The sequence below is a fragment of the Entamoeba dispar genome, genomic scaffold, assembly GCF_000209125.1.
Source record: "Entamoeba dispar SAW760 scf_1105229462713 genomic scaffold, whole genome shotgun sequence".
Taxonomy (NCBI): domain Eukaryota; phylum Evosea; order Mastigamoebida; family Endamoebidae; genus Entamoeba; species Entamoeba dispar.
The window spans coordinates 1-14488 of record NW_001855330.1 but is presented as its reverse complement, the minus strand read 5'-3'; the positions used below and the strand labels follow the sequence as shown (position 1 = coordinate 14488).

The window sequence follows — 14488 nt, the reverse complement described above, 5'->3', positions numbered from 1 at the left end:
GTTTTAATTAATTATCTCTAATTAAATCATTTTTTTTTTGAGGAATTACGAAAAGATAAAAACGAACGGAAAGAGCTCATCTTCATCTAAAATATTTTTAATTGTCATGTCAAAAAGAAAGGATAGCAAAAAGGAAGTAGATGGTGAGAAAGTTGTTTTTGAATATATGCAGAAACAAAACCGCCCTTATAATGCTAAAATAGTATCTGAAAATTTGCATGGAGATGTAAAATTAGCTGAAGTTACAAGGATATTAGAAGAACTAAGTCAAAAGGGGGATCTTATTGAGAAAGTTAATGGAAAACAAAAGATTTATTGGTACAACCAATCAAAATTAACTAACATCACACCAGAAGTTATTAGAGAATTAGAAACTAAAAGACAAGAACTAAAGGTCACTCTTTCCACAACTAAAGAAGAGTTAATGTTAGAAGAAAAAACAAACAAAATACTTTCATCACAACTATCAAATGAAGAGTTAGAAAAACAGTTAAAACAACTTTCAGAAGAAGTTAGTAAGTTAGAAGAGAAATACAAGCAATTTAAGGACCAAAAAATAACTATTGACCCTAAAGAAAAAGCAAAGTTATTAAAAGATAATGACTTTTTTGTTAAAGAATGGAAAAAAAGAAAAAGAATATGTAAAGATGCGTCAGAGCTACTTACTGAGTCATCAGGAATGAAAATCAGTAAATTATATGAAAATCTTGGAATTGAAACTGATGAGCAAAATGGATTTACACTTGATAAACTTATTGATTATCAACCAAAAAGGTCATTAGAGCCAAGTAGAGGTAAAAACAAGAAATGAACTATTGTTTTGTTAGAAATAAAAGGTTAGATACCAAATACACAATCGTCTAATTGAATTGTTACGGGAAATGAATGCTGGTTAAGAGAAGTACATTGAAGAAAGCAATTTGATTGAATATGAGTTAATGAAGAAGGGAAATGAATTGATGATAATTTACAACAATTTTCAAAAGAATTTTCCTCTAATTCAATAATTCCATTTGGAAGATCAATAGAAAGAAGTGAAGAACAATTAGAGAAAGTTGAGTTTTTAATAGATTTTAATGAAGTTGTATCAAAATAAACTGAATGAAGAGAAATACAATTAAAGAATGAATAAACGTCTAAATATGTTAAACATGCTGGAAGATCTATTTTTAATAAACTAGTACATGATTCAAAACAACTACTTTTTATTGTGTTAATAGTAAATGGAAGTTGAATTGTTATTAAATTAAAACATTTTCTAAATGATCTATCATTTAGTTTTTGTATTGACATTGGAAGATCTATTTTTGTTAAAGAAATACATTCATTAAAACAATTTATTGGAATGTTTGTTAATGCGTTTGGAAGTATTACTTCTTTTAATGATGAACAAAAAGAAAAACAATCATCTCCTAAGAAATAAACTTGAGAAGGAATTTTTATTGAAGTTAATGAAGTACATTGAGAAAAACAACCTTTTTCAATAATTTGAAGTTTTAAAGGAAGAAGAATTGATTTAAGAGCAATACATCCTTTAAAACAATCATTCTGTAATATAGTTAGATTTGTTGAAAGTTGTATTGAAGTAAGAAATCTATTTGAATAAAAACAATATGACTGAATCTTTTCAATTGTATTTGGAATAATTAGTTGTTCTAATAACGTTTGTTCAAAACACCCAAATCCTAATGAATTTACTTCTTTAGGTATTTCAATTGTTCTATTTTCTCTATCACTACGTTCATAACAAATATTTAACCATTTGTAATTATTACTTTTTTTTTGTTTATATGTTTTATATGAAACCTTATGACAAACAACAATATTAATAATTCTATCTAATATCTCTTCTCCATCTTCGTAGAGATATTGCGTTTCAATATTTGGAAATAATGAAAAACTTGATATTGTTATTGGATTATAATGAAATTGTTCTGTTATTCCTTGAAATTTCTTACAAACACACATAACTCCAATGTAATCTTCTTCATTTTCAAAGTATTTACATACTATCATCATAGAATACCGATCAAGTTTCATTATTTTAATAGAACTGAAAATAAACTTTTTCAGTTTTTTAAACATAACTAAAATTTAAATTTATGTTTCTTCTTTTAAAGTTATTTGATTTAAACAATTACTTTATTTGACTCAAAACAGTAGTTTAACAGACTTTGATATTCTTCATAACAAATAACAATTATCTCTATGTTATAAGTTTTTCATATGAATTGTTCACAAAAACAAAAAAATTATTATATCATTAGAAAATATTTACTTAATTCTAATTAACTAAAAATAATTAAATAATAACTTTAAAATATTGAAATATTTTTTAGATTTAATGACTTATCATAAATAATAATCCAAAAAAAGAGTCAAAAATACTTTTATTTGTGTTATTAAATATATTTCATTAAAGAATATTCCCTTTTTTTATTTTTTATTAAAAAAGTATTATGAATAAACTAATTAAAACTATAAAAATAGTATAAAATACTATAATTTTTTTGTTATTTTTCTTTTTTTTTTTTTTTAACGTAAAATACTTTTTAAAAAAAATTAATGATGTTGAGAAGTGAAAAAAAAATTAAATGAAGGACAATAAAAGAATTAATTAACTAAAGAAGAATAAAGAACAAAACACTAAAACTCTAAATTAGATTAAATTGAAACAATTTTATTTTAAAAAAATAATAGCATTAATCACGCATTTTAGATATCACAATAACTATATCAAGAAGAGCATTATGATATTGAAAATAAGTAGGACCTGATTTATAGAATAGAATTGTTATATAGTCTAATGGAGGTGACACACAAATAAAACTAAGAAGGGCTGAAGTATTAAATGTTTCTTTTAAATTGATAGAAGTCAAAACACCGTCCTCATTGAAACACTGAATTGAGTCTTGATAAATACTATTACCAGAACCAATAATTTCATATTTACCATTTTTGTGTATTTTAAATGAAATTTGTGGTTGGTCCATTCCAGCAACTACTCTGACTGATTTAATTAATTCACTTGTTTTCATTGTTATACGAGCATCTCCTTTTTTCTTTGGTTGTTGAAATTCAATTGTACTTTTACATAATACCAATGGAATACTTGAAGTAAATGGAGAACCTTTTTTGTAAGTAGTAAATAATATTTTCTTCTTTTTTAATTCAACAGTTAATTCAGAAGAAATTTGACATGTTTTTAAAATATAATTACAGAAGAACTGACTTGGAACACTAAATTGAATTCTTTCTTCACATGATAAGTAGTGAAATAAATCCTCTTTGAGTTCAACTGAGAAATATACTGTGGTTGAACTATTAATCATTTGTATCTTTAACGAATCATGATCTAATATAAAAGGAATATAGTCAGCATTTGTTTTTTCAATCATTTGAACAATGCCCTTAAGTTCTTCAAGGTTTTTAAATGCGAATTTAGCCATGAGATAAATAATGATTATTAAGATCTTTAATAGTAAAAAAAAACTATTTCAATTAGTTCTTGTATTTTAGTAAAATGAAATATAAATTTTTGGAAGAATGAAAAGGAAAGAATCCAAATGGTGAGGATGAAAAAATAAAGAAAATTTGATAAGGAAAAGAGAGAAATTTTTAGGGTTGTTTTGAAGGAAATTGCAAAAAACGTAATTCAACATAAATTATTGAAAATACTGTTGTTTTAACTAGAAAGAAAAGAATACAGAGAAAAGAAAAAGTGGATGTGGTGCATAGAAACTAATGAGGATAAGGCATATAAATACTTGAGAAATGTTTTTATGAAAAGGGTTTTATAATGAAAATAAAATTGAGATCGTTCATTTTCTGTTTATGAACCAATCACCACCACACGGTGATATCAATCAATCTTGTGACGTAGTTGAAAAGAAAGAAGTTTCAACAGATCACAATACACACCCATCTATTATTCCTAATGGTTCCCTTCAAGTTCAGGATAATATTCTTACTACAACATCTAATAACACGCCTCCAGCAATTGTTCAAAACCAACTTGACGAAAATATTATTAACCAAACTGTTTTAAAGGAAACTGGAAATAATACTAATTTTCTTTTAAAAGAAAACACTCAGTCTAATGAACAAACAAAAGTTAAACAAGAGTCTTACATCATTAATTCTTTTGAAAGTGTTAAACAAGAAACTAAAATAGATGAAGAACAACCTATTCAACCGAAACAAATGAAACACGAAGAAAATGTTTTAGTGCCTAAAATTGATGGAGAAGGTATTAAACAAGAAATAACACAAGAGCAAAACCTTCAAAAGAATGATCTTAATCACAAAGTTAAACAAGAAGATATCCAAATTCATGTAAAACAAGAACAACCATTACAGCATATTCACAATCCGTTACAACCCCCTATACAACAAATAAATCAACAAAATCAAAAAATACCGCTACAACAACCTTCTTTAGTGTTAAGCCCAACTCAACAAATTGGTATTCCATCTAATGGAATAGTTTCTCAACAACGAATTCCTCAACAACAAGTCCAACAACCTCCAAATGGAATTGTTAATCAAAACATATCCCAACAACCTGGAGTCATTCAACCTCATACAATACTTACTGCTTCAGGAATGATACAACAAAACCATGCACTAAAATTACAATTAAATACACCAATTCCTCAACCTACAGTATCTCCACAAGGTATTCAACCAATACCAAGAGTTCCACAAGGAGGAGTTGTTCCACCACAACCAGGATTTCAGCCACCACCATTTCGATATCCACAACAATTTGTTGGTCAATTTAGAGCACCGTTTAATGGTAATATAAATCAAAGAGTTCCATTAGGTAATTATCTTAAATTTGCACCTGTACATAGCGTGTTACCACCACAAAGAGTTGGAGTTACTCCTAATGGGCAGCCTCCCTCAGGTATGCAAAGGTGTCAATTTAGACCTATGTTTAATCCCGTACAAGTCGATGGAAGATTTATGCAATACCCATTACAAGGACCACCACCACCTTCAATGTTTCAAAGTAGACCTGTTGTTCGACCTCATGTTAAATCAACTGTAAGACATGACATTCCAGCAGAGACGCAAGCAAAACTTCAGTCAATGAAAGCAGCTACAATTACAAAACAAGTAATACCAATACGAGTTATAGAAAAAAAGGAAAAAAAAGTAAAAGAAGAAAAAGAGGAAGTTATTCCAACAAGAAAGTATTCATTTAGAGATAGAAAAAAGTCAGCTAAAATTGTTGAAGAAGAACAGTTAGATGAATATGAGTCTGAGTCTGAAAAGAAAAAATCCACAACAATTAAAAAGTTTCTTAAAGAACCTACAACAGAGAAAATTGTTGAAAAAATATTATCTATGAAAGGGTCAGATGATTTAGACGAAGCTGAATTTATGGTAAAGTATAAAAATAGAAGTTATAGAGATGTTGAATGGGTAAAAGGAAAAGATTTATCAGAAGTTATTCAACCAACTCGACTCAAACGGTTTGCTTCTAAATATCATTATAATGAAGAGGATGATATTTTTCCACCTGAATATACACTTGTTGAAAGAATTTTATTTGAAAAAGAAATTAATGGAGAAGAATATTGTTTAGTAAAATGGGGAGGAGGGTTATCTTATTTAGAAGCAACATGGGAAAAGAAATCTGAAATTAAAGACCAAGACAAGTTAGACGAATACAAAAAGTTTCATATTCCACCAGACCCATCTACTATTGAACCACCACTACCTGATAGATTATGGCAAGTACAAGAGCATCCATATAGACATGATAATACATTACGTTCTTATCAGATGGAAGGATTAAATTGGTTAGTATTTAATTGGTGTAGAGGAAAAGGGTGTATTTTAGCAGATGAAATGGGTTTAGGAAAAACTGTACAAGTAGTAGCTTTCTTTGAACATTTAAGATCATTTCAAAAATTACCAGGACCATTTTTAGTGGTTACTCCATTGTCTACATTAGAACATTGGAGAAGAGAAATTAATGAATGGACTGATATGAACGTTGTTGTATATTTAGGAACTAAAGAAAATAGACAATTAATTCAACACTATGAATGGTTTTATTTAAACAAAGATGAGAAAGAAATATCTAAACAAATTAAATTCCATGCATTAATTACAACATATGAAATGATTATGAGTGATTATGAAATATTATCTCAAATACGCTGGCAAGTTACTGTTGTTGATGAAGCACAACGATTAAAGAATAAAAGTTCAAAATTAAATAAAACATTAACAGAAATACCATCATATCATAAAATATTATTAACCGGAACTCCAATTCAAAATAACATTGATGAATTATGGACATTACTTAATTTTATTAATCCAGAGAACTTCCCTTCTTTAGAAAATTTCCATGAAAAGTTTGGTGACGCTAAAACTGCTGATGGAGTTAAAGCATTACAAACAGAAATTCAACCATATCTATTAAGAAGAGTTAAAGGAAATGTTGAAAAATCTATTCCACCTAAAGAAGAGATATTAATTGAAGTGGAACTAACTTTAGTTCAAAAGAAATATTATCGTGCATTATATGATAAAAATAGAGAGTTTTTAAATAAAGGATGTGTTGGGTCTAATGTCCCTCATTTACAAAATTTGATGATCCAATTAAGAAAAGTTTGTAATCATCCATTTTTGATTCCTGGAGTTGAAGAAAAAGAAATTGCTAATCCAGAGGACCCAGAGTCATATGCTCAGGAATTGATTAAGTCATCAGGTAAAATGGTATTATTGGATAAATTATTACCAAAGTTGAATACAGACGGACATAAAGTATTAATATTTAGTCAATTAAAAGGAGTATTAGATATATTAGAAAAATATCTTAGTTATAAAAAATATACATATGAACGGCTTGATGGTAGTGTTCGGTCGAATGATAGACAAAACGCTATTGATAGGTTTATGAAAGGAGAACGATTTGTATTTTTGTTATGTACTAGAGCTGGTGGTATTGGTATTAATCTAAGTGAAGCTGATACAGTTATTATTTATGACTCTGACTGGAATCCACAAAATGATTTACAGGCACAAGCCAGATGTCATAGAATTGGACAAAAGAAAGAAGTTAAAGTTTATAGATTAGTTAGTAAGAATACGTACGAACGTTATATGTTTGAAAGAGCATCAATGAAACTTGGATTAGATCAAGCTATTTTATCAAATATTAATAATACACCTGGAGAAGTTAATAAAGAAAATGAAAAATTAAGTAAAGAAGATATTACTTCTTTATTAAAATATGGAGCTTATGGATTATTAAAAGATGACGATGATAAAGATAATAATTTTTGCGAAGAAGACATTGATCAAATTATGGAAAAAAGAACTTCTAAAGTTGTATGGAAAGGAGACCAAGTTGCAGCTTCAAGTAGTTTTTCTAAAGCCACATTTGTTTCAGAAACAGGAGATGTTATTGACTTAAATGATGAACATTTTTGGGAGAAAGTTTTACCAAAATTAAGAACCCCTGGTCAATTATTTAGAGATTTAGAGAAAGCTTTTGAGTTAAATACTGAAGAATTACTTGTGTGGCTTGAACAAAATTTAGAAGAGTTTATTATTGAAATGAAACAACACATTGATTCTATAGTAGAAGCATACAATGAGGCTAAAGGACATATCCTTCCTGAAAGAGATACTATTGTAAAATGTATTGAGTTATTACTTACAAAAGAGGATTTAATTACTGAAGACATTGTTGATGAATTAAAAACTACATTAGATACATTAAAATTCTCTAGAAAGAAAAGAAAAAATGTTTTTATTCCTATTGATGGAGACGAAGAAGAATTAAAGAAAGGAAAACGGTTAAAGAAAGCTGACATGCCAGAAGAAATAAAAAAGAAGTTTTATGAAGAAATTATTAATGTAGGAAGAGTAGATTTTACTGTTATTAGAGAGAAATCAGGTATCAGTATGGAATGGGAACAAGATGAACTAAGGAGTATGGCCATTATTTTCTTAAAACAGTGTGCAGCTATGGCAGATAAAATTAGTGTAAATAAAAGATACTTCACACAATTGTTAGAACAATATCATTTCGTTAAACGAGTAAGAAAAGGTGGAAGAGATGATATATTGAAACAGGGGCATGTTTATTCATTAAGAGATGATTTCTCATGGATAGAAGAAAGTGTAAAGAAGTGGGAATCAAAATTAAAATATATGAATAGATTCCTTAAATTGATTGGTCCAGATAAGCAAATACCAGAATTACATTCTGGAGTTCACTTAACTAATTGGTGGACAGAACAATGTGACCATGAATTATTAGTTGGATTTTTAAAATACGGATTTGAAAGTAGAGAATTAATACAAGAAGATGACTCATTAATGTTCTACAGATTATTAGAAAATCAATCAGAAAAGAGTGAGAAAAAAGAAGATGAAGAACCTGCACCAATTCAAACATCATATGAACTTCCAACAAACCCTGTATTGACTAAACAAATAAAACTATTAATTTCTCTGTTTGATAAAAAGAAGAAACAAGAAGCTCAAATGGAAGTAGAAGAAAATGAAATAGAAAAAGAAAAGGTAGAAGTAGAAAATAAAAAGACAGATGAAGAAAATAAAATAGATAATGAAGAAAATAAAAAGATGGAAGAAGAAAATAAAATAGAGAATGAAAGAAATGAAGATGATATAAAAAACCAGAGTGATGAAGAACAAAAACCAGATAACAATTAATTCAATTATTGTAGTTTTCTAAAAGAATTAATTTTATAATTAAGTTAGTTCCAGTGTAAGATAACCATATTTGCTAAGGAAAAAGTATTAGGATAGACAGTGTCATTAAAGGATGATGCAACAAAGTCTGCTGGAACTGAAAATTGATCTTTAACTTTTGGAGAGATAAATGAATTATCTTTAGAGCCAATATAAAAACAACAATGAGCACCAAGAATCCAACTACGATTATCAATTGGGTACATTTTAATAGCATACCCTGTTTCTTTCTTTCTTGCAATTTGTGGTTCTGGTTGATGATTATTGTTTAAACTAAATACAAAGAAGTCATCAGGCTTTGCTTGAGTATATGCCCCATATGAATCATTTTCATTTACATCTAATACAGCTTTAGTATTTTGATAACAACCAAAAATATTATTGTGAGAATCTTGAACAATAATCATAACATGTTCTTTATTATCGATTTGGTTGTATATCTTTGTACGATCATAACCATCTACAGCATATTCAAAAACAATATCAAAGTGTTCTAAACCAGTCCATTTCTTTAAAACATTTAAAAATTCTTCATAAAACTTTCTTGATGTTCCATTTACAACTTGATTTCTTCTCATTTCTACAGTAAGAGTTTCAATACTCTCTTCTACTTGGTAAATTTTATTATTCATTTCTCTTACTTCTTTTTTTAGTTCGTTTAATGTTTGCGCTAACAAATTAAGTGTCTTTTCTGTTTCAGTCATTTTGTAATTGTTAGTTTAGTTAATTTGTAGTTTATATCTTCTCAGGTTTCAATCAATCAAAATCTTTTATACAAAAAATTAAAAAATTGTGTTATTCATAACATAAAATAATCAAAAAATTTGGATAATTTTTGCTTTTCATTGAAGTGACTCAACCCATTTTGTTACTCTTCCAAAAATTGCTTTTAAAACTCGAGCAAACAAACTTCGATGCTCTAATTCTTTTTCTTCACCTGAGCCAACCAATGCCTCTGGAGCAATGACCGCAGACGCTAACAACAACAAAGGAACGGTCCATAAAGTATAGATATTAATTAATAATAATCTCCAAAAATGCCATTCTTCAGACAAGAGGAAATGAATAGCAAACACCAAATGAGATAACACAGCAGCAACACACCCTCCAAAGAAAATAGGTGACTTGTAACTAATATAAGGAACGTCTTTGCATAACATAAAATAAATAGCTTGCGAAATAAGATTTATAATAACAACATACCATGGAACAAATCGAAGGCACAACAAAGTTTGAAGAGTAGTTCCAACAATTAAATATTTGATTATCCTTTGTGCATGAGATGGTTTTTCTTCAACAAACAATGAAAAGACATAAAGACCTGCAGCTAATGAGAGTCCAATAAATAATAATAATACTATAAAAGCAGGACCATAATTTAAAAAAAAGTGAAGAAAAGAAAAAAGCAAAGTGGAAATATTTATCATTCTTTTCTTTCTATATTTATGAGTTACTTTTTATGTATTTTTATTCTTTTTCTAAAAAATATAATGGGTTGACAAACAAATATGTCTAAACATATTTGTGTAGATTCCCTTCTTTTTCTAACATTTCAACGGAGCTTATATTTCTAAAATACAACCACGTAAGAAATGTATTGATCTATGTTTCTTAGTTCTCTTTTTTTCTTTTTCTTTTATTGACGTGGTGCTATCTCATTATTTATCTTTTTTTCTCTTTTTCAACTTTCTGTTCTTCTCTTTTCTCTTTATATTCCTCATTTATCTCTTTACCTTTCCTTTAATTCTTTCCCCTCATTCTTCTTTTTCTATGTCTTATCTTCTCCTAATCGTTAGAGTGATGTTATGACATTGCATAAAACAAGCCAAAAGAATGAACAAGAAAATAAATAAAAAATAACCTACTATTCAACATAACAAAAGAAATGTGACAGGGTAAGAGTTTGGATTAGTAAGATAATATATACAGAATAAAATTAAAAGGGATAAGGTTTAAATGAGATACACGTCTGCTGGACTTATGGGTATTGAGAAATGAATGTCTTAATGACTTTAATATAAGATTTATTTCTAGTATATTTGAATTAGAAGGAGGTTTTCCAATTACTGTATTAGAACTGAATATATACAAAATTAAACCTTTCTTGTTTTTAATGTGTTATGTATTTTATTGCAATTTAAATTCATTATAATATTCAAGTATTTTATTACTATGAATTGAATAACAGTATTATCTTAATTATTTCTACATTTCATTATTAACATTAATTTATATCAGTTTTTATTTAATGAATAACATTGTTTAAAAATTTATCGTTTTTTTTTTTGACAAATAATTCATTAAGTTCTAATAATAATGATTAGTAGAATAGTGGTGATATTATGTGTTGATAATATTTTAATTTATCAGTATAGAACATGTATACTAATTAATATAAGAATTATTTATTGAAGAGAAACTACTTAATAATGAATTATATTACGAATAATTAAATTGTTATAATGAATGGTTAAGCAATAAGATAACAAATCCTAAATCAAATTTAGTTATAAACATATTTTTTCTATTGAACTGACAAATAAAGAAGAAATAAATAACACAAGAAGTAGATTTATTGAATTATTTATTATTCAGATACAAACAAATACTATTTAATATTATTTTCTTTCTTCTTTCAGAATTAAGTTTGATGATTTAAAGTCATTAGCAATGACTAATTATTTGATAAAGAATATTGGTTTAAAATAATTTTTAATTCTGAGAAATATAATAGAGTATCTAGTGATTCATATATCTTAAGATTGGATTGGCCTCAGATGATTTTTCAGATATAAAAATAAATTTTATTCGAGTGTACTGATTTAATTATCAAAGTTAAAGACAGTTCTAGTCAGATAAGAAAGTGATCACTATGAAAATACTCTTTTTCATTTTACTGTAATGTTTTTATTTTGTTATTATTGACTCCATCTATCTAAACATGTTTGGTGTTTCTTTTATGAACATTTATACACTGTTATAAACAAATCTTTTTTTATTTCTGTTTTGTTAGTTTTTATTATTAATTATTTTATTGTTTTAACTGTTGTTAGACAATTATTGTTTATTCATTCTCTATTCTTTTCATTTGATGTAAATAAAATTCTTTCATTTATAATAAACAATCTTCTTTACAAATACATTCATTTATATTTATGGTTATGAATAATATTATTACAAACATTATTTATTCTTTTCTATATTTTTTTTATCATTTTCTATTTAATTAAAATACTACATCTGTATCTCTATTAATTTCTTCTTTGTGTTGATATCTGTATTATTTTTTATTACTTATTTTTACAATTATTTCTCTTTAATATTTGTTGTAGTTTTCTATTTACTTTTTAATTTTCTTTAAAAAAATTCAATGTTTTTGTATTAATTAAACAATACTCCTTACGTTTAATAAAATATAAAACAAGTCCATTTATAAGATTATGAAAATATAATCAATTTTATAAGTGTTCAAATACTAATAATATTTTATATTTTAATAAAAAACTGATTGAGTATTATAATAAACTCAACAACAAACAAATATCAATAATACTATAGTAGATACATTAAAATAGAAATTTCATAATAACACTACTTATAAAAGATGTGGAAATGAAAAATACTATCAAAATGATATTACTATTATTCAAAAATAATAACAAGAATATAACAAGAAATAAATTAAATATAAATAAATAAAATAATAAATTCAAAATAATTGAATAATATAAAATGAAATAATAAAATAGAAATGAAAAATAAAAGAATTAAAACATATAATGTATTCTAACGAAATATAAATAATAAATAATATGAATGAATCATAAAATTAAAATTGATATTGAAATCAAATGGTATAATAAATAAAAGAAATAAACAGAAGTATTTTATTATATAATAAATAAATAGAAATGAAATAAAAGATAAAGATAGAAATAAAGAATGAAAATAATAAGAAAATAACTAGAGATGAATGAATTGAAGAATAAAATAGAATTAAATTAATTATTGTTATAAAAATGATTAAAATAAAAGAATTAAATATAAATTAATATTTTTATGATTGATAAAATTTATTTGTATAGATATTAATTAAATATATTTATAATCATTTTATCATTTGTTCTTTAAAAAAAACAGAGCGTAATATATTTTATTTTAAAAGGAATAATGTATTTTATAGTTTTATTTATCTCATTCACCATTAAAATGAATTTTGTACTATTGTTCATTAAGTATAGTTTGTTTAATCGTTTAATAATACCATTTTTATTTATTTCAACTTCAATACCTATACTGTTAAAGGGTATGTCATACCTAAAACAATGTTTTATTTTAGTATATAATTAATATTAAAACATCTATTCTTTTTATTGGAATATTCTTTTTAATTTCTTTGAGTATATTGTTTATATAGAGAATCAAGATATAAATAATGGAACACGTCGTTTAATCACACAAATAAAATAGTAGAGAACTGTGACTTCTGGTTACTTAAAAAAGTGTTTTAGTTAATTCATCTATATTTTTATAAAAATTGCATGGAGTTATAATGGATATAATAACAAAGTCTTAAATCAACAACAATAATGTCTCTCGTCATCAAAAAAAATAATTAAAGAAATTTTTTAGTTTAAAATTCTATAAACTATATTGAAGTAGTATCAGATAAGGTTTTCTTCTTTCCTTGTTTATGTGTTTTTAAAAATGCATTGATCTCATTCAAAAAAAGTTAACTGTAATGAGTTATGTTATTGTTATCTAACAATAAAAATATTTTATTCTTAGTTGAATCAACTCTTAGTCGTCCTTGACTCATTCAACTACATATAATATTTTTATATAACAATAGAAAAATTAAGAATTGAACGGTCAGATGAATCCCACTGAAGATATCATCAAAGAAGGAGATACAGTTGTTATGTTTGGATCTCGTAACCAATATGAAATTATTCAAGTTAGTAAAGGGAAACAATACCATTGTAAATATGGTATATATCCACATGAGTTATTAATTGGTAAACACTACGGTGATGAGATATCAAGTAAAGATAATAAAGGACATATGTATGCCTTAGCATTAACACCATCGTTGTATACAACTGTTCTTCAACACCGTACACAAGTATTATACCATGAGACAATATCACCAGTATTATCATATTTTGATATTACTCCAAATTCTATTATTGTAGAATCAGGAACAGGGTCTGGATGTTTATCAGCAGCATTTGGATCACGTTTACAATTTGGTAATGAACATGGTAAAGGACATTTATATACATTTGAATTTCATGAACAAAGAAAGATTAAAGCAGAAGAAGACTTCAAAATGCTTGGACTTGACAAAGTAATTACAGTTGTATTACGTGATGTTGTACAAAATGGATTTCTTATTGAAGGGGTGTTGCATGAACAAGAAGCAGATTGTGTGTTTTTAGATTTACCAAATGTACATGAAGCAATTACACATGCATATAATGTACTCAGAGTTGGAGGTAAAATTTGTTGTTTCTGTCCATGTATTGAACAAATACAAAAATCAAGCCAAGAACTTAGAAAAGATGGTAGATTCACCAATTTATTAACTAAAGAAAATGTTATTAGACCATATTCAATTAAAGGAGTTGGAAAAAGAAATGATGATTGTATGTCAAGTGAAATATTATGTTGTCCAACAAAAACAATAAAAGGACATGTTGGATATGTAACATTTGCTATTTAAGCTAAGTGATTTATTTTT

General features: G+C 26.1%; 7 protein-coding genes across 7 annotated transcripts, besides 18 other annotated features; 3 read left to right on the top strand and 4 right to left on the bottom strand.

Annotated features, from left to right (window-relative positions):
- Positions 1 to 39: part of a sequence feature (AT_rich) that runs on past the window's edge.
- Positions 40 to 106: 67 nt separating this feature from the next.
- EDI_026480 (homologous-pairing protein meu13, putative) lies at positions 107 to 811 on the top strand (the record flags this gene model as incomplete). Its single annotated transcript, XM_001740097.1, has 1 exon — positions 107 to 811. One exon carries the CDS (start codon positions 107 to 109, stop codon positions 809 to 811), a length of 705 nt encoding a protein of 234 aa, XP_001740149.1.
- A 26-nt stretch (positions 812 to 837) lies between these two features.
- EDI_026470 (uncharacterized protein) lies at positions 838 to 2040 on the bottom strand (the record flags this gene model as incomplete). Its single annotated transcript, XM_001740096.1, has 1 exon — positions 838 to 2040. The coding sequence occupies one exon, from the start codon at positions 2038 to 2040 to the stop codon at positions 838 to 840; it is 1203 nt and encodes a 400-aa protein (XP_001740148.1).
- A 205-nt stretch (positions 2041 to 2245) lies between these two features.
- Positions 2246 to 2499: a sequence feature (AT_rich).
- A 6-nt stretch (positions 2500 to 2505) lies between these two features.
- Positions 2506 to 2537: a microsatellite.
- A 44-nt stretch (positions 2538 to 2581) lies between these two features.
- Positions 2582 to 2678: a microsatellite.
- Positions 2679 to 2699: a sequence feature (AT_rich).
- Positions 2700 to 2702: 3 nt separating this feature from the next.
- Positions 2703 to 3449, bottom strand: EDI_026460 (uncharacterized protein; the record flags this gene model as incomplete). The annotated part of the gene is made up of 1 exon (XM_001740095.1): positions 2703 to 3449. One exon carries the CDS (start codon positions 3447 to 3449, stop codon positions 2703 to 2705), a length of 747 nt encoding a protein of 248 aa, XP_001740147.1.
- A 385-nt stretch (positions 3450 to 3834) lies between these two features.
- EDI_026450 (chromodomain helicase DNA binding protein, putative) lies at positions 3835 to 8706 on the top strand (the record flags this gene model as incomplete). Its single annotated transcript, XM_001740094.1, has 1 exon — positions 3835 to 8706. One exon carries the CDS (start codon positions 3835 to 3837, stop codon positions 8704 to 8706), a length of 4872 nt encoding a protein of 1623 aa, XP_001740146.1.
- Positions 5142 to 5182: a microsatellite.
- Positions 8494 to 8660: a microsatellite.
- Positions 8707 to 8750: 44 nt separating the features above from the next.
- Positions 8751 to 9449, bottom strand: EDI_026440 (uncharacterized protein; the record flags this gene model as incomplete). Its single annotated transcript, XM_001740093.1, has 1 exon — positions 8751 to 9449. One exon carries the CDS (start codon positions 9447 to 9449, stop codon positions 8751 to 8753), a length of 699 nt encoding a protein of 232 aa, XP_001740145.1.
- A 138-nt stretch (positions 9450 to 9587) lies between these two features.
- EDI_026430 (protein TEX261, putative) lies at positions 9588 to 10265 on the bottom strand (the record flags this gene model as incomplete). The annotated part of the gene is made up of 2 exons (XM_001740092.1): positions 9588 to 10102; positions 10250 to 10265. 2 exons carry the CDS (start codon positions 10263 to 10265, stop codon positions 9588 to 9590), a joined length of 531 nt encoding a protein of 176 aa, XP_001740144.1.
- An 87-nt stretch (positions 10266 to 10352) lies between these two features.
- Positions 10353 to 10532: a microsatellite.
- Positions 10533 to 11758: 1226 nt separating this feature from the next.
- Positions 11759 to 11781: a sequence feature (AT_rich).
- Positions 11782 to 11931: 150 nt separating this feature from the next.
- Positions 11932 to 12104: a microsatellite.
- A 117-nt stretch (positions 12105 to 12221) lies between these two features.
- Positions 12222 to 12249: a sequence feature (AT_rich).
- Positions 12250 to 12423: 174 nt separating this feature from the next.
- Positions 12424 to 12509: a microsatellite.
- Positions 12510 to 12537: 28 nt separating this feature from the next.
- Positions 12538 to 12648: a sequence feature (AT_rich).
- Positions 12649 to 12705: a microsatellite.
- Positions 12706 to 12729: 24 nt separating this feature from the next.
- Positions 12730 to 12862: a sequence feature (AT_rich).
- A 27-nt stretch (positions 12863 to 12889) lies between these two features.
- Positions 12890 to 12938: a sequence feature (AT_rich).
- Positions 12939 to 13073: 135 nt separating this feature from the next.
- Positions 13074 to 13103: a sequence feature (AT_rich).
- Positions 13104 to 13349: 246 nt separating this feature from the next.
- Positions 13350 to 13386: a sequence feature (AT_rich).
- Positions 13387 to 13621: 235 nt separating this feature from the next.
- Positions 13622 to 14470, top strand: EDI_026420 (uncharacterized protein; the record flags this gene model as incomplete). Its single annotated transcript, XM_001740091.1, has 1 exon — positions 13622 to 14470. The coding sequence occupies one exon, from the start codon at positions 13622 to 13624 to the stop codon at positions 14468 to 14470; it is 849 nt and encodes a 282-aa protein (XP_001740143.1).
- Positions 14471 to 14488: the final 18 nt, after the last annotated feature.